The 26742-nt window shown below is 38.6% G+C and overlaps 1 protein-coding gene across 1 annotated transcript in view; it reads right to left on the bottom strand.

Annotated features, from left to right (window-relative positions):
- Positions 1-407: 407 nt before the first annotated feature.
- Positions 408-26742, bottom strand: part of SULF1 (sulfatase 1) — a 122869-nt gene continuing 96534 nt past the window's right edge. Inside the window, exons 14-22 of the mRNA XM_058800904.1 lie at positions 16651-16867; positions 13253-13490; positions 11497-11593; positions 11315-11409; positions 10842-10907; positions 10189-10361; positions 9064-9206; positions 8836-8959; positions 408-2683 (exon numbers count right to left, since the gene is read on the bottom strand). Coding sequence (XP_058656887.1) covers positions 1866-2683; positions 8836-8959; positions 9064-9206; positions 10189-10361; positions 10842-10907; positions 11315-11409; positions 11497-11593; positions 13253-13490; positions 16651-16867 — 1971 coding nt within the window. The 3' untranslated portion in view covers positions 408-1865. The remainder of the gene's footprint in view (positions 2684-8835; positions 8960-9063; positions 9207-10188; positions 10362-10841; positions 10908-11314; positions 11410-11496; positions 11594-13252; positions 13491-16650; positions 16868-26742) is intronic.

Genomic DNA, 26742 nt, shown 5'->3' with positions numbered 1-26742 from the left:
TGCTGGTTGTGCAGCTCAGTGCATGGAGCTCAAGGAAGAAAGGACCGGATGAATTTGGAATTAAAAAAAATTAAAATCACAACATATCTTAAACAAGAACATATATACATTACTCACATCTCCAGGAATAATTTGTCCCTAAAAGAATGTTGTGTGTTACTTTGTTACCTGTTGCTTTTAATGTGGATGAATGCTTAAAACTGAGACTGTTGACATATTTTTGAAATAAACCTTATTCAGGGGGAAAACTGGATCATGTGGACTTCTCTGAAGCAGGTAAAGTAAAACACTTTTTATTTCAAGAAATATTGCTTCTAGACTTTCCCGAAGCCAGAATTGTACTATAAAAGTATCACAGAAATATTATACAAGATTTAAAAACACAGTTTGTATCCTAGTAACTTAAAACCTATGTACAAATAGCATCATTCATGACCATAAATATGTGTTTCTATCAATCAGCCCGTGACACATACATCAGATAAAGAACTAGTAATTTTAACATATTTACAGAGTCCATCAAAAAGACTGCTTCTTAAAATTATTAAAATCCTACTAAAAGAATCTCCTTTTTAAAAAAGTTTCAACTTAAAATACAATGTAATGAATGTAAGTTTAACCTGCAGTGCTTGCAATAGCCAAAAAATATTCACTACTAAATAACATGTAACAGGTAGGAAATGCACCCGTGAGTTGGACACTGTGGAATTACATCTATTTGAGGTAATTCTCTTTTGTTGATGTGGTGATATTTATTTAGAAATTTATAAAAAAGCAAGGGAAAATATTAAATTTTGACTAATACAGATTTTTCAAAGTCATTTTTGTGTTATACTTAATATGATTTAATGCTTGGTAAAGTTCAAGAAAAAATTTAGAATACAACAACAAAAATTATTACTAAACTACAATTTTTTACTCTCATGTGCCTTTTGTGTCTAAAATAATGGAAACCTAACATGATTTTATCATTCCCTTTAATGCCTGTTCAAAACAGAAAAAGAATTTAAGACTCAAAATGATAATAATGCTTTCAAGATATTGCTCAGAATAATAAAAATCAGGTGGGGCAACAAAAACATTTATGTACTGATGTAAACCTTTCTACCAGTATCGGCAAAAAAAAAAAAAAGTCAGAAAAATTAATGGCAGTTTAATACTGACAATATCAACATATAGGGAAACAATCCAATTTAAACAAATCCTTCTACAGTTCACAATCATTAGCCATACCTTTCTGAGAGTAAATTTAATAAAGCAACAAAAACATGCAATATTTTTGCTAAGATAGTATTTGAAGAGTCTGTTTCCACAATCCATGGTGTTTACCTCTTTCAGGTCAGTCTGTTTATTGGTTTCACAATTTCATAAGACAACGAGCAAGGTAAGAATCTGTAAGGTATTAGATGCATAAATGGTATGGCATACAGATTTTAAAAGTGCATTTTACTTGAAAGCATGGCATTAAGAATTGCCAGTGGTTAAAATAATTGATAAAAAAGACATTATGCAGGCATACTGGGTGAACTGAAACAGTCATGGTGGGATCATTTGTAAATAGAGAAAATGACTTGGACATTCTTTACGAAGAAATAATTTTTAGCTTTCAGAGAATGTGCTACTGCATTTGAAAATTAACACTGTTTCCTTTAATGGAAAACTGAAAATCTTGCTTCCCAGTGTGGAGAAGTGAAAGCATGTGCATGTGAATAAAAAAAAAAAATGCACAGAGACAAATACTGAACTGGGCTCAATTTAGCTGCAAAATGTATCTACAATAAACATGGAATGTCAATTGTCTTGATTACCTTTATTAGTTTGCTAATAAGAAAAAGGAGAACTTATTTAATGGTTTACAACTTGATCTAATCCAAGGAGAGTGGAGCTGAGGCACTGCCTTCTGCATTTAGGATTTGTGAACTTTCTCCTGCAAGACTCTGTTTGGCTTTTTTTAAGAAAGTTCCTTCTTCCTGGGTACTGACAGGTGAATCCCTAATGGATATATTTACGGTCTGACGGACAAAGGGTTCATCAGACCTCATGGGAAGATACATTTGGTCTTCAAATATATCTTCCACAGTGCCACCATCCTGATGAGTGTCTTTTTGAGGAATGCTGATGGGCTGTAGCATGAAGCTATGCCGGGACTCCAACTCTATCAAACCGTTCCCACTGAAATCCATATCAAAACGGTCCAATTCTTTATCCTCCATCCATTTTTCAGCTGGATGACTATTTCTCCAGTGTGCATCATTCAAACTACTTTTCTCAGGAATATCATTGTTTAATTCAAGTTTCCTCTCCTGACTTAAATTCACTGTGCTCAAAGCAAGGGCTGCAAAGTCTGTTGGCACAATAAGCTGCAGCTCTTCTGCAGTCAGGCCGCTGGACTCCTCAGCAGAAGGCATTTCCACCAAGGTGAGCGGCGTGGATGATTCCTCCCCGTTGCTTCGACCAGGGTTATCCTTGCCTGGTTTCTTTTGCTGGTAGTAACTGTTCAGCAGTGCAAACATTCTATCTACATCCTTCAAGTAATTAGTCCAGTCAGCCAGACTAAGTCTAAAGTTGTGTCTGTATTCATATACACTTTCATTCACACTGTACAAGTCTTCCAGTCCTTGCCAGTCAATGTCGCCAGTGAAAATGGGCAGCTTAGCCTTCCCATCCATCCCATAACTGTCCTCTGTTGAAAGAAAGAATAAAGCTACTGGTGAACACTATTAAAGGTGCAAGCAAAGCTTCCATGTGTGTTTCTACTTCAATTGGCTTGAAAGCACCCTGTTCATAAAGCAGGTAGCTCAAAGTGTAAGACACCCCACCTCTTCTGTCAGCAGAGAAATGTTCTGGCCCTGGGTATGTTCACAGCCCCTGATAAACACAGCAAGAACTCCCTGTCGCCTGCTACATCCCTGGGCTGAGTAAAAAAAAGAACAAAATCTGGTCTAATGGGGCTTTGTGATGACATTCAGACATAAGTCCTTCCTCTGATATTTCAAGGCAGGAAAAATGTTTCAAATAGTCCATTTGCCTTTCTGGAGCACTCCAGCAAAGCATGCAATACCCAAACAATGTATAAAAGAGGGGACTAACTCTGAAAGCCATTGGTGACCTGAACTTCAATGCCCACATGAATTTTGTTTCTGGATAGCTTAAAAATATGGTCTACAAACTAACCAGACAGATTTTATTTAGTAAATTATAGCTAAAGGGGGTTTTAATCTATTTCATAAACATTCATTTTAGTTTACATGGAGCAATTAGGGGAAATGAAAGCTGTAAAAAATTGGTGTGAATTAATTTATAGGACTGCACCACTTTGTAAAATAGTGTTAAAACATAAACAGAGAATCTTCTTAAAGTTTCGGGTTTTTTTAAAAAAGCTTTCAAAGAAAATATCTATCAGCCTTTTCAAATAATAAGTCTGAATAAAGGGTATAGATATGGGTCTATAAGTAACAACAGAGCTGCATTTTTTATTGATCACAGAAGGAAATGCAAAGACACAAAAGAAACCCATTTCCAAAATATTTTAAAAATTCACTACAATAACTACAGTGACTTAGATTCTATCACCTGTGGTGTGAAGCCCATTTTATACTGAAAAGTAACACTGAACAGCACCAATTTATTTAATTTACTGGGCAGACTGAATTCACTGGAAAGATTTTATCAACATGGTGGTCTACAAGGAAAGACATATCAAGCAATGCAAACATTTGCCAGGGAAAGTGACTATTTTGCCCTTACACATGATATTGCAGGCAATCTTTAGTAATTAACTCGCTGATAATGATTTATTCTCTTCATGCAAATTGTACAGGCAGGTAGGCTAGTAGCAATTGCTTTAGAAATTCAAGTGGCTACATTCCAACCATATGAACTGAGCTCAAATCCTCATCCAAATTGAGCCCTGCATCCCCAAAGATGGGTCTTGGCATCTCCATCAATCTGTTTGCATTTTAAGCTGCCCATTCTCTTTTCTCTTTATTTAAGTAGAACAGAAGATGCAACTTTTGTCTATCATAGATTACATTCTTTGCTTCTTACTAGCTTGGGATTTCACAGTAAAAGAATTTCTCCAATATTTAGTCCATCATATGGAAAGTCAGAAAAATACCATTATGGTCAGAAAAAAATCTTGATATTTTCTTACAATGTAGGACCTTACACTCCAAAAGGAGACCACTTTCCTTATTTGAAAACATCTGAGCCTTTGCTTTTAATTGGAAATGTTTTGCAACATAAAATTTAAGTATTTTATTTTTTAAATATCAAATTATAGATTTTTTAATTCTTTTGCAAACATTTTACAGTCTTCCTGATTCAGGAAGAAACAAAAGCTTTTTTGATTTTGTAGAGCAGCTATGACAGAGCATCTTCTTTCTTTCCTGAAGCAGAGAAGAGAAATGAAATGAAATCATGGCATGGCCACATGAGAGCCATCCTTGTAAGTCACATTATGGACAATTTGTTTCCTGGAACAAAAGATAATTAAATACCACAGAGATTTCAAGAAAGAAGATTTACTCTTCTGGTGCTTAGAGGCATAAAGGGCCCTAGAAAACATCATGGCAGGGGGCTGCTTTTGCAAGGAATTTAGTCACTAAACCCTTGAAGACATTAACCACACTGCAGATGGAACGATATTTAAATTTTTCTATTATTATTTTTATTGGTAGAGTTTTGGTTTTTTTTCCTTTGCCAAGTCAGAGCCTGTATAGGAAAACAAACTGTTGCAGGGACAGTCATGTGGGTTGTTATGTTATGGCAGGAACTGGAACAGGAGTGATGCTGTTTGACTGGGAACAGGTTTGGGGACAGACCAGGGGACTGGGGACAAAGCTGGAGCCATAAAGGAGCATTTGGGCCCAGGAGAGCCTCTGCTGCCCATTCCCAGTGGGAACAGAGGCTTGAGCGGGGTGGCAGGTTGGGCAGTGGGGAATCTGGGGACCAGTGAAGAGGAACAGGGTTTCTGAGGAGGCTCAGCAGCAGGGCAATGGGGCTGTGCTGCACAGGAGTAAGATCAGCAAAGAATTTGCAGCGTTCCTACAAAATAGCTGAAAGTCTGAGTCCGAGCTACATGGTCCTTCACTCTGGATCTATTTTTTGCTCTCTAAATGTGGCACTGTTTCTGCAGTCTCAGAGAAGTTTCACAGCTGGGAAGGCACTGGGAATTGTTCCATGATCTTTGTGTCACACAGAGGAAAAGAGCTTATTTGAAGACAGAGATAACTTATATTCATATATGTTAAACAAACAGGGAAGCAAAGTCTTAAGGTCCTAGAGCTATTTTGGTTGACTGAGCATATTACTTCACAGTTTAATTCCACAACTTGCAGTAAGCATGAAAAGTCTCCCACTGAAATGAAAGCAAACAGAGGGAAGAGGAGAGAAGAGGTTTTTCCCCTGTAAGAAATTTTGTTACATGTAAGTATGAAATGGGAAAGTGCGGACGAGTTGCATTTGAGAAACAGCATGGCAGTAGTTTCCTTGACCAACACTTTGGAATTTCTCAGCTATGACATAGATCCAAAAGAGAAAAAAAATGTTGCTAGCTGTTCAAACCAAAACTTGCTCACTTTTTTGTTGTTTTGTTGTTTCTTTGTTTGTTCATCTGTAGAACAAGCTTTAGTTAAGCTTTACTCTCCATTTATCCTACCCTGGCATCCTCTATAATGTCATCTGTGCCTGTTTTACCTCAAAACTAATAAGAGATTTGAATATGTCTCCTTTGAGATTAAAGACAGATGGGTAAAATCATATCCTTGGCTTTGAAAAACTTCAGACAAGTAGGAGAGGAGAGAGGAGTGTGTAGTTCACACATCCTGTTGATGCAGATCCTTGTCTGCAGAGCCACACTCCATCCATCACAGGGCAGAGGTGGCACCAGTTCTTCTCTGCTGAAGCTCTCTGTCCCTTTGTGCAAAGGGGACATTTTGGCTATTATTATGGCTATTTCCACATGGGCCTGTTGGCCCAGTGCCTTACTGCAGGACAGGCAGTGCTTCACTAACTCAGAGCATTTTGAACTGGGAACAGGTGTGAGTGAGAAGCTACATGATCTGAAGGAAGCCTAAGGAGCAGTTTAGATGACTTTCAATGTTATTCCATCTGTTCTCTCCAGGCAGCAACAAAAGGATCCTCTAGTGGATCATTGTAATGACTCCTGATAAATGGGATTGGTTAATTTTTGTTTTGTTTTGGTTGGTTGGTTTTTGTTTTGTTTAAGAAAAGAAAAACACTCCACCAAAATGGGGCTTGAACCAAAATGCTGAATGTGTAAATTGAGAAACTGGGTGTCTGCAATGTCACAACACAGAACAATATTGCTTATGGTATATTATACTGCTGTTTGTCACAGTAGCAAAATGTTTATTGTATGTTCCTTGGTATCAGAAGTTAAAAAGTTTTTGTTGCTGAACAGTGTAGGAAGATATAATTTAAAGATTAATCCTGTGTGCTCTACTATTTCATATGATCCTGCAATTCAAAAATGCCCCTTCTGTTAGATCTGTAGTTAAAATGAGGAATGCTTACTTACAAGGACTCCTTCTAATGAAAGACTTAAAAGCATAATTACAGGGATTGCTTTCTATCATTGTAGCAACCAGCTCCCACCAGGCTGTAATGAGCAATGCAAACAGTGGGATACAAGCCAAACAAAAGCTTATCATTTTCCTAGATCCCAAAACTAGGAAATACAAAATTGGTTGCAAAAGAAAATTTAGCTGCTTAAATTGGAGATCTATACATTGAGATACATTAGCTTAATTGTTCTCTGACTCCTGGAAACTAATGAAAAAGTTCTTTTCAGAAGATTCTGTGAAAAGGGTTTTATGTAGACTTGTACACCCCTTGGACTCCCTTGTTTACTTTTCAAGTAAGCAATGTGTATCAGGAGCTACTCCTCCAAAGTGTATAGAGGTGAAAATGAATAAAACTGATAAACTGTGAAAAGGAGTCCAGTCTAAATATGGCACTCCAAAGATGTTAATCTGGTTTTCACCCTGAGAACAAGTACTGCTCAATGAATAGCAAGTGCAGCACTCTTAAGACCTGCAGTTTTTTCAGTCTCTTCAGCTTTTTGCTTTATGTTTGTCTGGTTTCTCCACCAGGAGACACAGGGCTCTGAATGATAAACATGTAGGTACAATAAGTATACTTTTAAAGAGAAAAATACACTTTCAAAGAGATGTCTGTCATGCATTCCTCAGGCTCAAGTGTTAGGCTTAAAAAACCTCACCTAGTGCTTTTCCTCAGTTCAAACAATACAACCTTTTAGGGAAATTTTATTTCATGCTTCTCTGATCTGGTCCCAGCCCAAAGGAGCTTCATCTTTCTGCCACACTTAAATTGAACACTCTGCTGCTGGCTTCAGAGCACAGGCTGCTCATATTGAGCACTGCTTTTGCTTACAGTGGTATCTGCCAACATTTCCAAAAGCCAGTGAGAAGATTTTGCTCTGCTTCCATAGATTTGACTAGGTTCTTTGTACTTCAGAAAGCCTTTTAAGCATACTTAGTTTACATTTAAAAAGCAGCTGTGAAGACCTACTGAATAAAACCAGAAAAACACCTCCAACCCATCCAAAATCAGCACGATAACACAAGAGCAACCCAAAAGAGGTGATTCTTCCTGTGCAATTTTCCTTGGGCAGACATCTAAGGAGTACAGGCATGAAATATGAGCTGTATGAAGTCTTGCTATGACAATGAGCTACGTTAAATGCAGAATGGTAGATCTAAAAAACAATGGCCAAGTTCAGTGTAGGGTAGTTAGAAAATGCATGCATTGAAAGCTACGCTGTGTGCAACATGGCAGGATACAGACATTAGTTGAAATGGACTGGAGTCATGCAATTATTTGGAAAGAAGCTGCTGAGGAGAATAAAAAAGTGTGGATACCTGTGTGGATCATAGCTTCCTCCATCTTTATTTCCTGATATAGGAAAATACAAGAGTAACTTTTGTTAGTGTTTAGAACTTGTAAAACCATTCAAAATGTAGTTTTCCATGCACAGCATCTAATTCCTAAAAAGAAATGTACTGTGTTAAATAAAGACAGAGCTGCAGTCCAACAAAGATTTCCTGGAAGTTTTACATAAAAGAACTGAAAACCCCCAGGTTTTCAAAAATAATAAAACCCCAAAACAATTAGAAAAAAGAGAAACATTGGTAGATGTAGAAAGAGATACAAAGAGGCAATACCACAAATTATGTAGAATGGAGCATTCCTGTGAAAAAATAATAAATCACAATGTTCAACCAACCAAAGTTAAGTGCAATGAATTCCAGAGACTTGAAGTAAAAACAGCTTTGTTTTACTTAGAGAATCTTGTAAAGAAATGTTGCGTTCTTCAAAAATGAAGGAGGCTACTGGTGATTAGAAGTTTGCAACGTTAAGTCTCGGTTGTGGTAAGGAACCTGAAGTTGTTGACATAGGCAAACAGCATTTGAAATAAACACAGGATTTAATGCCTCACCTGATACTGGGAGGCAAAAACTAATGAAATAAACCCTGCAAGAGAGAAAAGAGTTATGGTTGTGAGGATCTGCATGCGGCTGTTATTGACCAGCTCCAATAATGATACCCTTCCTGCAGCATTTCTGTCAAGTGATGGGTTTTGCCATCAATATCTGTCTGTCAAGAATAACCTGTGCAGACTTGCAAAGAAGCCTCTTGGTCATGCAGATGTGCACGATTGGTGTATATGGATAATTCCAAATTGTTCAGAGCAATACTTAGGAGAGTGACACTTCATGGATACAATTAGAACTTAAGTAGATTAAAACAATGTTAATAAAATGGAAATAAACACTACTATTTATCTTGTACCTGTTTCAAGTCCCTTTGGCCTTGGATTGCACTGCTTGTAACCTTGACAACTTCTCAGTTCCATCAGCTGGACATGCAATTGATTCAAAATGCCTCTTTCCACTGTGTGAACTGTATTGGTCAGCTGAGAAAGAGAGGAACAGAAGGAAATTATGCTTGTTAACAAAAATTAAGGAAACCCTGGAGGAGTCTGGTGAATGACATTTTGTAAAAGGGAAAGGGGTTTACCTGATAGGGATCGGTGTTCATATCAAAATATTCCAAGAAGCCGGTTGCAAACTCACAAAACAGAAAATTGTGGGTGTCATTAACTGTTCTCAAACACCAGTAAGTGTTGTTGTTGGAGCTTGTGCAAGCACAGAAAGAGCCCACTGTAATTATACAAACAAGTTATTAGTTTTCAGTCAAAAATAATATGCTTGCTTATTCTACTAGTTAATCACAGTAATATAATACTAGTATTGCCTTAGGTTTTTATTTAGTTTTATTTAGATTTGGGACTGTGACTACCTGTGAACAGACTTAATAAAAATAGTAATGGTAATACAATACACTAACTCTTCTTTAGATTGTGAAATATGTCAAAAGGACATTTTTTTTTACTCCATGAGTGTTGCTGAAGCATTGCCAGAATGCACAGCAATATGAGAACTCTTTTCATAACTTTTTGTTACTCCGCAGTTAAAAAGAAATTAACTAATGTAATTGTTGTCTTTAAAACAAAAGTCATGCATATGACTACTTTAGGAATATTTTTAAATGTAAAGTACATTGCAGAAGTCCTAGTACAATCAGAACAGATTATCACTAGGAGACAATTTCTTTCTCCAAATGAGAAGTTGTTCTTAGCAAGTTTTCAGCTTGGGGTCAAATATGTTGTAACTTAATCACCACCTGATCTTGAAATTTCTGCAAATAAAGTTTTCAGTCACTTTTCTTTCTCCATCATCCCAAGTGAGGAAAATACTGGTTTTTAATGCTGAATCCTGTGGAAAGTTTTTCTCAATGGGATAGTATATAGATTACTCTGAAGTTTAAAGAGACTTAAAATATCCTTTACCTCTAATATTTTGTTTATATACACAAGTGCTACGCAGTTGTGATTTTGAAAATATTTTAGCATATAAAAAGTGGAATAATGGGAAGAATTCATAAGGGATACTATCTGGATTTTGGTGATGATACGTTGTTTATTATTTACTTTGAAATAAAAATGTTAAAGTAGGTCTTTTATGTGCTGAAGTTTTTGACAACATTAGAGGCCAGAATAATGCTCTGATTGCATGAAGTGGAAAACCAGTGATTCAGCAGAGGATAACCTAGATCACATCTACATTTTGACACAAGACTCACAGTTCCAGAACGGTGCTGTCTGCCAGTGGTTGTTGTCATGGGTGAAACATGTCAGCCCGGGAAGGCTACACTCATCTCCCTTCTTCTGGCGCCTTTTCCCCTTGCGCTCCTTCTTCCTTCTCCGGTTCTCCTTGAACAGCTGCAGTTTGCCATCCACCTCCTGTGCTGCTTCTCTGTTCAGAGAGGAAGTTGGGCATGGCTGACTAAGAACAGTCTCTGTTTGCACTAGCAGTTTCTACATCTTTCTGGATTTTATAAAGGTGAAAGGATAAGGACAGGACCTTCTATCTCAGCTTCCCCAGCTGCTAAGATAAGGTGCTCCCTTCAGCATGCATGAGAAAGGATGCACTGCTGCATTTAGGTTTTACTGTATCTTCTTAAAAAAATATTGATCAGTTTCTGATAGCACTATTTTCATCCTTTCTCTATCAATAGGTTGAAGAAATATTATCCATAAACTTTCACAAGTTGGCCCAAAACTACTGAATGTTTCTTGTGATAGCTTGCTACATGTGACCTTTTCTTCCCTTCACCTCTCTCCACAAAAAACACAACAAAACCCAAACCAAAAAAACTCCCCAAATGCCCAAAACTACATATATCCAGTCACCAAAAAGACAGCTGTGAGAGTGAGAGGTTAATAATAGCCTTACTTGAAGGGATGAAGATGGCTCTTGAGTTTGTCTTGGGCCTTTACCCCTTTCTCTTTGTTGTAATAGCTACAGGGAAAAAATTTAGGAATTATTAATTAATTAAACTATTTTCCACACAAAACCAAAACAGAAATATACTATGGTTGACATTTTCTTAAGGAACTATACAGACTTAAAATTTTCACATAATTCAAGGAAGTTCTAGCTGTGTTATCCTATGCTAGGTTATAGCAGAACTACAGCTGGATTCAAACATGTTAGTAGAATACAAACATATGTAATCTTAAAAAGCTAAAGTTTATCTTCTTGTGGTTCACAGTAGCTTCTACTCATGCCTAACTAAAAAAGAGGCCTACAAAGGTTATAAATATCAATAAAGCTTTGGTTTTCTATTTTCAATCTCAAAATCCCTGGAAAATGTATAAGCCTTAGAAATCAAAGTAGTATTCAGTATTTAGTGCCACCTCTCTTACCTCTGTTTACTACAATCACATTCATCTGGTTTTCTTCTTTTTAGGTGTCCTCTAACTTCCCTCAAATTCTTAATTTTGTCTTGGAGAGCTTCGATCTGCAAAGAGGATATTTCTGAGTCAGAATTATTCTTTGCAAAGCTATCAGTGTAAAGACTTCACTGAGATTTTAAAATACCTCTTACCTCCTTATCAATGTAAGCCTTGTGATCCTTCCAGGCTCTGGCAGACTGGTACAGCTCCCTCTCACAGTGAATAGTGTCATTTGGAAGAATGAAACATCTGTAGATGTGAGTTTAAGAAATAGGAAAATGAAGGTCACTTGTTTCCCAGTTACCCACCCATTTTTTCTCTTTCTTCCAACATTCCTAAATCAATTTTTAAAAATATGGTTAGTAAACAGATAAAAACTCTACAAGGTCTTCCTCTGTTGACTTAATAGCAACAATTGCTTTTATCTGTTTTCTCTGGAAAACTTGTCATCCACAACAGATGGTATGGGCCTGCTAAGCAAAAAATGCAATACATTCTTATTTAATCAGAAATTAAATTGAGACTGAAGTAAAAATCTGCTCAGAAATTAAAGTTCCTTGTTAATCAAATGTGCCGTTGTTTATTTAACCACCAGCTGCTGACAAATACGTTCTCCTTGCCACATGAATGTGGCTCATCTTCCCAGCATGCAAAACACTCAAGAAGAGAACATAGAGGGCTGAAGATCAATATAATCAATAAAGACCAAGAAGAACCAAAGTTCGAAGAAAGAGTTCAAACACGTCATTAAAAGTCTACAGAGCACTTGAGTAAAAAACCAGTGCAATGACAAAAATATTCATAACTGTGTTTGAAAAAACAGTTCTACCAAGCGGAAAAAAAAAGCACAAGAAAGACCAAGGCAGTGGACTGAGACAGAAAATCCAGCAGAGTGCAGGCTGGGCTTTCAAAGTCACCATGCTGACAAACAGAAATTCCTTAATTAGAGAAATATAATTTTATAGACAGAACTTTTCTTTGGGTTCTCCTTCATCATAACCATTCTTCTAATTTTTGAGAAGAATAACAGAAAAAAGATGTAGATGGTTATCTCTTCCAATGTTATCCTATTCTGTTTTTTTCTTCACTCAAAGAATTCTGAAAGTAATGCCATTCTGTAAAGGTCAAAACACTTTATGGAGAAATTGTATTTTTTATGGAAAATGATTTAAAGCTTTAATAATTCCATGGCTGGAAATTATCAGCGTAAGAAAGGATAATTTCTACTATTCAAAACTAACCTTTGTATTCTCCTAAAAAAAAAGAAGAAAACACATAAACTCAATTTACATTTTACATATAATAAAAGAGATTCAACAAAGTTGGTTTTGTTTTGCCCACATATTCCTGAATTTTGGAAGAAATCATAGTAACATTTTAAAATTAAAAATTATTTTGAGATGTTTGCCTTTTCATTCAGAGTTAGTGTATCTTGAATAAACAGGTCTAATGTATCTTAGCTAGTGCTAATGTCTGCAAATAACTAAGCACTAAGAAACATGATGTAGCTGATCTAATCTGTCCCCGTGTAGAGTGGGACTTCAGTCATCTCAGATTTAGGCCTCTCTGCTAAGCTGTAGTCTAAACTTTATAATAAACAGCAGAAGCATCAGCTTAATAGGGTGATTAATCCATCACAAGATGCATATTTTGATACAAGGGATGAATTTCCCTCCAGAGATGTCTGCTTCTCCCTAGAAATAAAATCTAAACCAGAGGTCTCCATTTAAAATACACATACTAAATATAAATGATTCCACTTCCTAAAAGATGCAACTCAGGTGTATCTAAAATCTATGATGTCAGTTTCAAGTTCCTAAATATTGTACAGAGGGAGAAAGAGTAGAGCTAGAAAATGAAGATTTGGTTTTAAGAAACAGAAATACCCCACAGAGAAAGCAATCATACTTGTGTGTCACTCTGACAGAGCTGGGCTGACCCAAAGCATCAGCGCCGTCAGCGACCATTGTGTCACGAGCAGCGCGAGCAGTTTCCTCTCCTTCCTCCTCATTGTGACGCTTGGTGATACTTCTGGTCTTCAACACCTGCAGCTCTTCCTCTTCCAGATTTATGTCATATATCTCACCTTCAAATTCCACAGACAAGGACCGGGTTTGGCGAGTGTGGACAAATCGAGGTTTGTATTCTGAACCAGAAGAAACATTCACAGTCAAATATATATGAATATATAGGTATATACATGATCTGTGTCATGAACACAAAACATACTCCAAGGAGAAGAATGCAGTTCAATAAAACCAGTTGATATTTTCTGTGACTTTACAGAAACTTATTTAATGGTTTTTTGATACATTGTGCCCCACGGTTCCATGAGTAGCATGAAATTTTGGTTGCTTCGAGGTTTGCATTTCATGTTAGTCTAACCTTATGCTACATTAGTTAGTTAGCATCTAAGTCTTCAAATAAAAAGCAGTATCTCTGAAATATCTAGAAAGAGACACTAAAAAAATCAGAGAACACAGGATTAGCAGCCACTTTAGAAAATGAAATCATTCAGCACTGTGAAACAAGGCCACCATCTGTAAATTGGCATGTGACATATTAATGCATACTTTAGAGTAAAAAATTAATTTTGAAAATTAACACCTTTTCTTTTTTAAAGGTAAGCATTTAGAGGGTAAGAATCCATCAGATATCAGTATCTGTATATATCTATATGTATATATGTACATATACTTAGACATATATGTCATCTGTAATTATGTGATCACCAAAGAGTTGCTGCATTGCAGAGCTACAGTGAGACTAATTATGCCACTTTTACCCCTTGAAAGCTCTAAGCTTAGTAGGGTCACAACTCTTTTAGTTACTGTGTATATGAGTAAGATTAACTAAAACAATTAACTCTTTTGAAAGGTCTTTAATTTCATGTACAAGAGAACCTCTGTTTAGTCTCAGTCTGAAAGACCTTACTTACACTTTTTACTTCTTTTGCTAAATGCACTTGTCCCAAACCAAGATGATAAAACTGACAGTCAATACCACACCAAAGCATGTTGTGTCTAGCAATGGTGCCTTGCAAAGCCACACACACAGAGCTCTAGACATACAAAATTAAGCTTGTAAAAAGTCAGTTGTAGGGCATTTCCATTTGTTGCATCTATGCTGAGCACACCCATGTAACCTAACAATAATTTATCCAGCAGAAAACAGCATCTGTAAGAAAGTACTGTCTTTGGCAGGCAGCATCAGTTCCAGTGAAGTTTTTATGTTAGTGTCTTTGAGAGACATAGGCTGACTCTTTCCTGCAAGAATCTTTTCAAGGAGAAGATAGTGAGCCTCATTGAACTTTTCATTCAAACCACCCTGTACTAAACATTTTCAGCAATCACCTGCTGTCAGGTGAAAAAAGTCTCAGTCAAGGCAATGAGGACATTCATCTTCATCAACAGAAAAACTAGCTTCAAAGCATCTTTCTGGTCTGTAACCAAATTACTCTAATAAAATTATGTATAAGATTCATGGGGTCGGATGGGACAATTTCTTGCATTTGACAGCCTCTGATCACGCTGCTTAGCAAACAAGTGGCTGAAAGGATGGAATATATAGGCATGCCATGCACGTGTCATCTGAAGACAAGCCTGAATTAGTAATTCCCTTCAAAATATTTCATCACTATGAGTCTTTCTCCACTCTACTCAGAGGAGTGTTAAGGCTGATTTGGAGGCAGAGAAAGGAAGAGATGTAAGAACGTTGCTAAGAATTAAAGCATAACAAAACAACTTTTTCTGATGCCTCCTTCAGATGTTTTCCATCCTTCCCCTACTTTCTCTCCCCAAGTAACTTGTTCCACTCACAATCCCCTTTCAGCCCTTGCCGGTGACTTGGCAGCACCTCCTTCCAAGGTACATAGAAGGCATCTCCCCACAAAAATATCCCTTGAGGGAACATTCCCCAGTTTGAGAATCACCCTGGCAGCCTGTGGCATGTACACTTTTCAGCAGAGCTCTGCCAGTACACACTGTGAGGTTCCTCAGGTCATACTAAACAAATGGAAGAAATTAGACCAGGACAGTATTTTAGGCCAAACAATGAGACCACTTAAGACAGACAATATTGTGGTTGAATGTACAAAGAATACCAGGGATTCTTGTTCACATCCACAGTGTGGGGGGCTTTAAATCAGGAAACATTTGGAATGATACTGACATTATGTTTTTAGTTCATAGACATCTGTGCAGCACCTTCTAACTTTTGTTTCTCGTACAACTTCACTAACATCTTGCTTTGAAGATCCATCTTTATTTTATTCCCCAGTCTTGCACTCTCCTGTTGAAGAGCAGAACACAGCCCGCTCTTCAACAAATTCTAAAATCTGCTTCTATTGCTTCAGCTAGAGAAATTCACTCGCATTGCTGGGCAAAGAGAAGAAAAATCGTGCTCCATTTAAAACAACAGTCTCTTCAAACAGGCTTCTTTTGTAGAAATCATTAGCAGAAAGAAGCCCAAGTGCTACAGTCCTAAAACCCGCTTGTACAATCGCTTCAGCCCCCGCTCCACTAGAGGACACTGTGATCTCGCTGTGTGTCCCTGCGGCGATCCCGCAACGGACGCGCAGGGCAGGGACAGGGGGAGCGAGAGCCGGGCACAGCTCGGGTCCGAGAGCAGCCGCAGATGTGTGCGGGCATCACCAAACTGCGAGTGAGTGAATTCAGCCTTAGCCATGCTACAAAACACTTGCCGCGGCCACCTCGGCAGGCAGCGGCCGGAACCACCGCGGGGCTGTCGTGTGTGAGCTGTGCGAGAGGTGGCACCAGAGCATCACCGCCACCAGCGCCGCACCGCAGCATAAAGGCTGCTCTTCGCCCTGATCCGAGGGATAAATATCGTTGTTCTTGCTGCTGTTACAATCACAGAGTGGTTTGCGTTGGAAAGGACCGAGAAGAATACCCAGTTCCAGCACCCCTGCCGTGGGAAGGAACACTTGCCGCTAGAACAGGTTGCTCAACCTGGCCTTGAACACATCCAGGGATGGGGCATCCCCTTCTCTGGACAACCCTCACAGCACTGATTTTCTTCCTAATATTTAACTCAAACCTACTCTGTCCAAGTTTAAAGTGATTTCCCCTAGTCCTATCACTAAATGCCCTTGGAAATTCCCTCTCCAGCTCTAGGCCCACTTCAGGTACTTATTGCAGAGGCAATTATGCAGAACCTGACTACCAATTCTGGACGTCTTCATGAGACACAAAGGTGAAAGCAAGAGCACACTGGTAGGAAAATGCTCTGCTAGCCATTTCCCCCTGCTCTCTGCCTCAGAGTCCAAGAGATCAAGTAACACTTACTTTGCACATTAGGGTTTCTCAGGAACTGTCTTTGATTTTTCCTCTGGGCCCTGCTGTTCCGGTAATCAGTGTCTCCACAGTTGCAGTCCTTGTCTTTGCCACTGTAGCCCCGGGAGTGGAGGCTGCGCGTTCTCTTCCTGATGGCCAGGATGTCGCTCGACACCTTGCACTTGTGGATTCGGAGTTTGCCAGAAGCATCCTCTGTGCACTGCCACTTCTGCAAGGGAGAGACGTGAAGGTGATTTCCCAACAGCCTTCCAAACCCCTGTTGCTTTCAGTAAAAGGAGACAGGTAAATTTATTTTTAAATTTAAGCAGTCCCTTAAATAGCAAACTGAGAAGGGAAATATTTTAGGGCAAAAATTCAGGCACATTCTCCGCAATGTCTTTCTCACACTAGGAAAACATAAGCTTGAATGAAATCACCTCAAATCTGCCTAAAACACACAATCCAGTTAAAAAAAAAAAAACAACAACAAAAACCAAACACACATATATATATAAATCAAGAGTATCTATACTACACATATCCCTGAAAAGAGCAACTTAAAAGTCTTAATTTACTGAGTCAAGGAATAGTAGCAAGGCAGTTGTCACCCACCCTTTTTCTTCTTTGAAAAAAAAAAGTACTTTGTTCTGTGACTTGGATTTTTCTAGCATGATCCAGGGAAAAATAAAAACAATCCCCAATCCATGGATGAGGAAGAACTGGTTCAGTTGTAGAGTGTTTTGGAAAGAGAAGAACAAATTGTGGATGTAATCTATAGAAAAATACATAAAGCATTCCCTACAGTCAGCAGGTGCAAGCAAGGGGAAGAACCTTAGGGACAGTAAACAAGAAATTATCTTGGATAAACTCCTTTGGAGTTATAAGACATGAGATTTGTATGAGACTTGGGAGGAAAAGCTCTGGAAGGAGTACCTGTAAAAAGCATTGTGTGTGTGCTGAATATCAGACCAAGTGTGGGAGAATGAAAGGAAACAGGTTTTTTTTCCAGTTTGTCTGCACAATATCTGTCTGACTTAATTATCAACATCACTGAACCAGATGGAAGATTCCAGGTGGATTTTTCCAGTGGATCCCATCACCTTCACATTTCAAATTACAAAACAACTGGGAGTTTAATTTCCTTTCCACATCATACTGTTTTAAAAAACCTAAATGTTATTTAAAAACAAAAGAGATCAGAGCTCCTTTGCCCACACCCAAAGCTTGCCATACATGGCATTCACAATACACTATATAAAATAAGACGTCTGTGAAGATTTTAAGTCAGCAGTAGTCTGAATAACAATAGGTAGAACTAGAAATAGCTCTGTTTATTTATAATTTTAATGCAATCATAAATTACTATTACTCAGTGAGTTTTGTTCACTTTTTCATCTTAAGCCACAATGAACAGTGTTTGCATACAAAGCACTAAGCTTGGCTGGATATTGCAAAGAACAAAACTCAGTAATGTTATTGGTAACTGGAACCTTTTAGCTGCAGTTTGAGTAAAGTTTCTCTGTACTCTGTCCTTTTTTTGGTTCCCATGACTGAATAGCATAAGTAGCTTTCTCTTGCCTCATTAATAATAACAAGACAGATGAATGCTGGTCCTAATGGAGTTGCCAATCTAATTTTTGAAATGGACACTAATATCAGAGCATGCACATTTCAGTAAGCTCCATTAACTAATGGCTGCTCTGGACTGTTTTGGGGATGCTGTCACACTGACTGAAGAATGGAGAAAGAAAACTGAGCCTCAGGTAGATTTTCTGGCCTGATAACCTGAGGAATGAGCTGATGTGAGTCTGAATCACAGCACTCTCTGGCCTAACATGTGGGCTGAATTAAAGATGGATTCCATGCTGAGATCCTCCTGTGGATTGGCAGGACTCTGATCTCAGAACAGTAAGCCATGTGTAAAAGGACCTTAATTTGAACAAGTCCAATAACTGGCAGAGAAATTACACTTGTGCCCAGACTTTCAGTGTAAAGGTACATCTATAAGTGACAATGTAACTTTCTACAAGAAAAGGTGTCCAAGAGCTGTAAAGCTTTGCTGATTTTACTCTCCCATAGCATGTGCTCTCTTCCTTCTGCAGCAAGAGATGATTGTTACAGGATAAGAGTTGACTGCACCACTATATTTCCTGTCTTTATTGGGTACGTGTTACATTTATAAACATATGTCACTAGCTTCTAAGGAGTCTCAAAAGCAGCATTTTAAAGTAGAATAAGTATTCTCTTTGTCTCTTTGCATTAATCATAGCAAGAGGTTGTAGGAGTGGCTTCAATAACCTTTTAGATAATTTTTAACAGTATTATGACTAACGCTGAAACAACACGCTCTGTGTCTAGTACAAGCCAATAACAGTTCCCTATTTAAAACAGGGATTAAATGTGATTCATTTCCTCTTTTATTTTCCTTTTTAAAATTTTACTTTTAAAAGAGTGTCATTATAAAGATGCTTTGGAGTTCTAAGATGGAATTTTCAGTCTAACTTTCCTGAATCCCTGCCCATGCCAGCACAATCAGACACTGAGCGTGCCTTATGCAGTTAAATCATAATGGTTCTTCTGTTCATCTTTAGATCTATAAAATGCATTAATGCACATAAAGGAAGATTCTGACTGAATGCACTGCCATATCCCCTGTTTTCTACCTTCTTTCCCAGTTTGAATAACAAACTATTATTTGAAGGTCAGGACTATTAATTTTGGTTTCTGGATCACTATTTCTTCATCAATTAAATAACCCCATTAGCTAACACAAGCTAAATATGGCTTCATAAAATTTTAATTTGTATATGTTTTCTTGTTTTCCCCATGTTTATCTTCTTTCTTTCAGTGATATTTCACAAGACACCTTAGACAATCTAACAATTCACTGTTGCCATAGGAATATAGGATAGTCCTTGCTTCTGGCTGCCTGTTGATTTAGGGACCCTTGCACTGGTTTATTTTCACCTTGGCAGGAGAAAAGAGAACTAACTCAGAATTAAAACTCTAAACCAATAGTAGAGAAAAAACCAAGCTCCTGACATTTGGCTGCAACAAGCTGTTATATTGTTTCAGTCATGTTGTGAAACTTCATCTGTGTCAGCCTTTTTCCTTGTCATTGACTCATCTTTTCCTTCTTTCATCTCATTTCATCACCTACCTTCCAGCCACTATTTCCCCCTCACCTCAGCTCCCTGCCTTCAGTTCACTTTCTTCCTCAATTTAGGTTCAGAGGGAAAGCAAAGGTGAAAAAAAGGATCTTTAATGCTTCCACACCAGTGGAGCCCTGACACCCCACACCTGAAAGCTGATGGAACTTAGCCCACTGGGAGGAGCTTTGCTAGCTTACAGCCACCCTGAACCAAGCAGGGTTTGTTCTGCATATGCACTTGGAGCCTTGGCTGGGTTTGTGTGTGCTGGCTGCCAGCTCTTCCCAGTGCCTTCCCTGCCCCGTCAGCAAATTGCAAAGGAGCTTAGGGGAGATAAAAGTGTCAAAGGACTGAGCAGTTAAGGACTTTGGATTTGTCTTGTTTGAAAGAAACAGCCTGAGGGGCAATGTAATTTCTCTTCACAGCTCTCTGAGGAGGGAAAGCCATCAGGGTGATGTGGATTCAGTGTTAGGACATGTGGGAATGGTTCAAAGTTGTACCAGGGGAGGTTTGGATTGCACATTAGGATGCATTTCTTTACCAAGAGAGTGGTCAAACACTGTACAGGCTTCCTGGAGATGGGGTTGTTGGCCCAAGCCTGTCAATGTTCAAAAGGCATTTGGAAAGTACTGTTAATGACACACCATGGAAGTGGCCAGGCAGTCAGGCTCAATGATTGTTGTAGATCCCTTCCAACAGAAATAGTTCTGTCCTATCCTATTGTGCTGATTTAGGCTGAGGTAATTTTCTTCACAGTGGCTGGTATGGGGCTGTTTTGGATTTGTGCTGAACACAGGGTTGATAATATAGAGATGTTCCCGTTATTGCTGAGCAAGGCTTACACAGAGCCAAGGCCTTTCTGCTTTTTCTGCTGCCACGCTGGTGAGGAGCCTGGGCAAGGCTGGGGGGGCTGGGAGGTGACACAGCTGGGACAGGCAACCCCAACTGACCAAAGGGATATTCCAGACCGTAGGACATCACACTCAGTATATAAAGTTAGGGCAGAAGGGAACATTTGGAGTCACGACCTTTGTCTTCCCAAGTCATTGTTACATGTCATGGAGTTCTGCTCTCCCAGAGGTAGCTGAAAAACTGCCTGTCCCTGGGAAGGAGTGAATGAATTCCCTCTTGTTTTGCTTGTGTACATTGCTTTTCCTTTCCATATCAAACTTTATCTCAACCCACGAGTTTTCCAGCTTTTGCTCTTCCAATTCTCCATTTGATCCCACTGGTGGGGGAGAGAGTGAGTGGCTGTGTGGGCTTAGTTGCTGGCTGGGGTTAAACCACTACACCTATCCTATCCTATCCTATCCTATCCTATCCTATCCTATCCTATCCTATCCTATCCTATCCTATCCTATCCTATCCTATCCTATCCTGTCCTTCAGAAGTTGAGCTGCTTTAATCTCTGCCAAACCTGAAGTTTAAACCTATGCCTGTTCCTCAGTGTTGAGGCAAGAAAGGCAATGGTGCTGCAGCAGGAGCTTTTCCTTGGATAATGACACTAGCATGATGTACTTTCTTCTGGGGATAGAGGTTTGTTCTCATAATGACATTTCAAAGACAAAGGGTAGGAGATGGGCTGGTTAAAAGGAGTGGTTTGTCCTTGGTGGCTTTGCTTTGCCTTGATACCTGGCATGGCTCCAGTTGTGACTTGCAGCTACATAAGGAAGACAACACCAATTGTCTTCATAACTACCTGGGGTCTCAATTTCCTGGTATTAATTAGTTGTGCCACAGCCTTAAAATTAAGTCTATTTCATTACTGATTATAATTAAGGCATAAAAGTATATATTCAGAATGAATCATTGTGATGTGCTCCACTGTAAATAGCTACTTAGGCAGGACTTCCAATCAGCTTTGTGCAGTTAATAGACTGTGATGGATTTGAGACAGTTGCTGCTCCCTTATATAGAGGGGAAACGAATTAGACAAGTCATGAAAAATGTCCCAACAGTAGGCAAGCTAAAGGTTTCTATGAAATGTAAACACCTAGTATTTGCAGTAGACACGTCAGTGTTAAATACCTTGTCAGATTTTATCATAAACTTAGGAAACCCTGCAAAACATGCAACCGGAAATATAACATAGCAGCAATATTTTTACAGGTGCTTTTTCATTTTTGTAATGTATGACTGACTTTGAGTGTTATTGCTCAGCCTAGGGAATGTTAAGATAAGGACTGAAAAATGAAGACTTCATGAATTTAAACATGTCCTCAAGATCTCATTTCCCTTTTTTCCTGTTTCGAAAGGTACTCTCTAAATTTGAAAAGAGTACAGATGGAAATACCGTCACAGGCGGAATATGCGTGCACCATTTTCCTTCGTTAGCAGCAACCAGACCTGGGGGACTGCCAGGGGACTTGATGTGATAATGCTGGAAAAGGAGTCTGGCTCAGGGCTGTGCTACTGCAATCAGAGCTGTCTTGCTTTTGCTTTCTCTGGGCCATTAGAAGAGGCTGTGTCACACAACATATTGAAAAGTGCCCTGTAATTAGTTGTCTATGGTAAACAGTACAGAGCAGCAGCAGTTCATTTGTGCTGAACTGGACCTGAATACTGAGAAATGTTTGCTGGTTAAGGTCATGTCCTCTGTGCATCCTCACAGAGCAGAACTGAAGCCCGGTCCTGACCAAGGCTCCTAAATGCCCCTGGAAATACTAATCTGTCTTGTTTCATCTCAGCAGTACTTCAACATTGCACATGAGTGCAGCTGTTTAACAGGGATGGTTTGCCAGGTTCACTCAGGAAATTTGGAATTGCTGCATTTTTGTGGGAAAAAAAATCTCCTCCTCCATTTTAGAGCTGAGTAGATGCAGCCTGTAATGGCAGATCCCAAGTTTTGCACCACTCTCTTGTAAATGAACCACTTTCTGTTGGATCATGCTCCAGAGTCTGACAACATGAATATATTCAAAGGCAGTTATTTACATACAGCCTTAGCTCCTGAGAAGTGTTCCTAAAAATGCAATGGTTGTGGTTCAACAGATAGGGAAGAAGTTTGTCCTACAAGAACTGATGGGCAGAAATGTATGACAGGCTTTAGAAATACTTTCAGATAAAGGCACAGGGATGGAACTGGAGAAAAAAGGAATGAAGGAATTAATCACTAGATAACAGAAATAGCTATATAAAAATTAGCAATTTTGAGCTACATCACAGGCTTATGAAAAGAAAGAAAGAGAAAACTGCCCAGGAATTTTACAGACTACAAAATTTTGCATTCTTGCTGTATGGGCAAGATTGATTTTAAGTGTCACAGTTATAGCAGTTCTCTAGTTATAAAATATGCATGAACTGCATTGCCAGCTCTAGAAATGTAGGCACCTAGGTCAAGACAGCAAATATTTCTCCTGCATAGCATTCTCTACCAAATCTATTAACTTGCCTGTAGTTACAGCTCAACATCAAGAGACTTCTGTTGTTATCCAATAAACTTCCACTATCAGGTGCAAACAAATAGGAGCTAATGAAAAGGATAAATTTAATCCTTTAGCTATAAATAGTAATACCAATAATAATCTGTTACTATTGTGTCATATACATTTAACTTGCAGAGGACTTAGCTTATATTCCATTTCACTAGATGCTTTAAAATGGAAACTCTGCAAAAAGATAACCTCAAAGGAGTACTACAGCAATTGTTAAAAATAATTCTTGCATAAACTGTGTTTTCTGTCTAGACATTTTTGGTACAGAGAGTTACTTTAATAGAGGTTTAAAGAATTTGCTTTGTTAAGAACTGTGCCACTCTACCATAAAGGTCTTTCTGTTAGAGAACACCAGTAAGATGATAGTGAAAATATTGAACACAGTTGTGCATTGAAAGAGATTAAACCAGTGAAACCAGTTATCTTCCTGGAATATCTCTGGATTTTATCCAGAATAGGCTTCATACATCCAATTAAGTATTGCTTGAATTTAAAGGATTGTCAAATCTGGGAAGAGCTGCTCTCTGTTTGATAAAAACTTAAATATTTAGGCTGAAATGTGAACTATTTAGGCTGAAATATGAAATACCATGCCTTGAAAGATTATTTTTACAGATAAAGGAACTTATCTTCATATTTGGTTTCAACTCATAAACAGAGTGGTATTTTAACTAGAGGTATCATAATTTCTGGCAATTCCTATGAATTCTTGAGCAACTAAATTGCAGGCATGTTTCTGTCAGCTGTGAGGGATGACTCTGCAGGGTCTAAAGTGAGGAATAGCTACAAGGGCTGTTCACCAAGTGCATGAAGCATGCACTTAGTTTTAGGCACATAACTGGTCCCAAACACATGTGCTTCCAGTTAAGCCTGTGCATAGATACTCCACAGAATTATTACTAAGAAAAGATGGTATCAGGGGGGAGATGGCAAAGAAGAGACAGCTTTGAATCAATGCTCTGATAAAACAGGTTGATCAGCAAGTGCTTTTTGACTCCTGCAAGTATCAGGAGGTTGTTCTGGAATCTGGAGAATCCATGAGTGATGTTAATATGCCATAGCATAATTTTAGTTGGGTTTTAGTGGGTGCTCAAGGTCTGGCTGTCAGTGGCTGGCCAGCCATCTGACACTTCTGGCCAGCTCTTACCAATGTATGTGTTTTTATTCATACTCTGCAGCTGGTCATAAAGCTGACCTATACAAATGTATGGTCTGTGATATTTATTTTATGAGAACATAGATACTCGAGCCAAACCAGACTACACCTAATAAGCCCCATTCTAATTTCCTTTACAATATTATCTGTGAGCTGATTGATGGCAAGTGTTCTTTCAGTATGGCAAATAGATATACTTTCGACTGAATGCCGATATGATAATTTGATAAATATGAATATCAATAATAAAATTAAATTCTTATGCTAGGTTTTTAGAGGGTGCAAAATACGTAAAAAATAGGAGCACAGGCTACAGAACATGCTTTTTGGATCAGAGCCAGAAGAATCTTGCACATTTACCACAAAGCTGATGTTTGGATTCAGCAACATGTCTCCAGTGACTACCCGTAAAACCTCAGATCATGGTAAAATACACTGAGACCTAATCTAACTAAAAATCTCACTGTACAGTCTTCAGGCATTTTCTCCAAATGAAACATTATTTCCTCAGGGTAGTTTTGGGATAGAGTTCCTCAGGAGGACACTCAATATTATGCATCTCTAAAGGTGAGGCGCATGAAAAGCGGGCACAGGGAAGGTGCAGCTACACCGTTGTACCTGTCTAGCACAGTGTGAGCTCATGTGCATGCGTGCCATACCAACATGGGCAGCACGATGCATTTTCCTGCTCTGCCCACTGTCAGTGCTCATTGGAGCTGGCAGAAGGCCATGGATCTTTTCAAGTTTCAGACCTTTGCTGTTCACAAACTGGCAGGTAGTGTTGAGCAGATGGTAGGAGATGTATGCCCATAAAATAAACAGACCCATGTCTGGGTTTCGCTGCTGAGTCATCCAATCTAAGAGCTGAAATGTTAAACCCAGTGCTTCATAGTCCTCATTGTGGGAGGGTGGTTCTTTTTTTTTTTTTTTTTAATCCTATTGGGAAAATTTTAAAAAAAGATTGTGGTTTGTGTAATTTTTCTAAGAGGATGAAAATGCATATTTGGCTATGGATTTGATACTGATTATAAATAATGAGTTGAGCAGTACACTGGAGACATCCAGCCTATCAGTCACCAGACCTCATAAGGTAACTGTGATCTGGGAAAGAGTGTTAGGTCCCAGAAGTCAAAATTATGCCTTAGGAAAATTCCTATGACTCAGACCAGAGAGAAAAAGAATAAATACTTATGAATTAACTCAACTCCTTAATTACACGTTTAGGTAAGGGAAGAGAGAAAGAAAAAGTATAAATGAAAACACAGTTAACATGGTTTTATTTGATATTTGCTAAGTATCCAGAAAAATTTCATGAGTGAGAAGATGGAATGAGTTCAAGAAAAATAACCTGCTGGAGGATTTAAGAGCAGCTTGCCTCTAAACCTCCTGAACTAACATATATTCTTGTCTCAGGTCATTCCAGTGGAAAGCTGAGAAGAGATTTGTGTCATGATAAGGTTGTATTAATCCAGAGAAACATTTGTTCACATGTTATTTTTTCTGCTCTGTTGGAAAATTAACAAAGCTTTATTACACCAAGTTGACACCAAGTGTTCCCCATATTAAAACAAAAGCAGAGTTATGCTGCAGATGAGTGCTGCAGATGAACACTGCAGATGAATCAATATTTCTGTATGGTGTAGCTTATTACTGAGAAGGTAAATATATATCAATGAAATATTAAAATACCCTGCAAACCATTAAAGTGTTAAAACCCATCAGCATCCACTGCTAAACCAACTGGGCTCAATCAGGTGACCTCAGTAAGTTACACCATGTAAACTGGTGACAAATTTGGCATACGAACTATGAACAAAACCTCCTGTTCCCATCACAATTTCTTGAGCATTCTCTCATGTGGAGATGTGGAGGGAACACAAAGGAAATGCCTACCCCTCTCCAAGCCCCAAGCTGAGCAGGGAGCCCACAAGCTCCTGCTCCCTTTTCCAGGGGAGTGAATCGGGCTGATGTGACAGGACTGTCTGTGCTTTGGGTGAGCACAGATCAACAGCTGGGGCAGGGCAGGGGCTGAAATCTAGTCTATACCAAAATACGACATGAGCAGGTGACCCATAACTCATTTACAAGTTCATTAAATTGACAGCACTTCCCAAGTTATGAAGTTGAGGAGGAAGAAGAAAACACGAAATCCTCAGGGCCAGGTACTAAGCAAGTAAATATTAAGAGCATGCACTGAAGGAACATCTGGAGATCATTTAGTTCATCCTCCTCCTCAAAGCAACAACATTATTAGGTTTGGATGTATCCTGGAGTGGACTTTCCACAGCCTCTTTGGGCTCCAGTTCTTAATCATATTTATGGTAACACTTTTTTCCATGCAGCTCTTTACACTTTCCCTTGATGC

Source organism: Ammospiza caudacuta, chromosome 1 (genome assembly GCF_027887145.1).
Source record: "Ammospiza caudacuta isolate bAmmCau1 chromosome 1, bAmmCau1.pri, whole genome shotgun sequence".
NCBI classification, from domain to species: Eukaryota; Metazoa; Chordata; class Aves; order Passeriformes; family Passerellidae; genus Ammospiza; species Ammospiza caudacuta.
The sequence above is the reverse complement of the archived record's forward strand: the minus strand, read 5'-3'. Positions and strand labels throughout refer to the sequence as shown.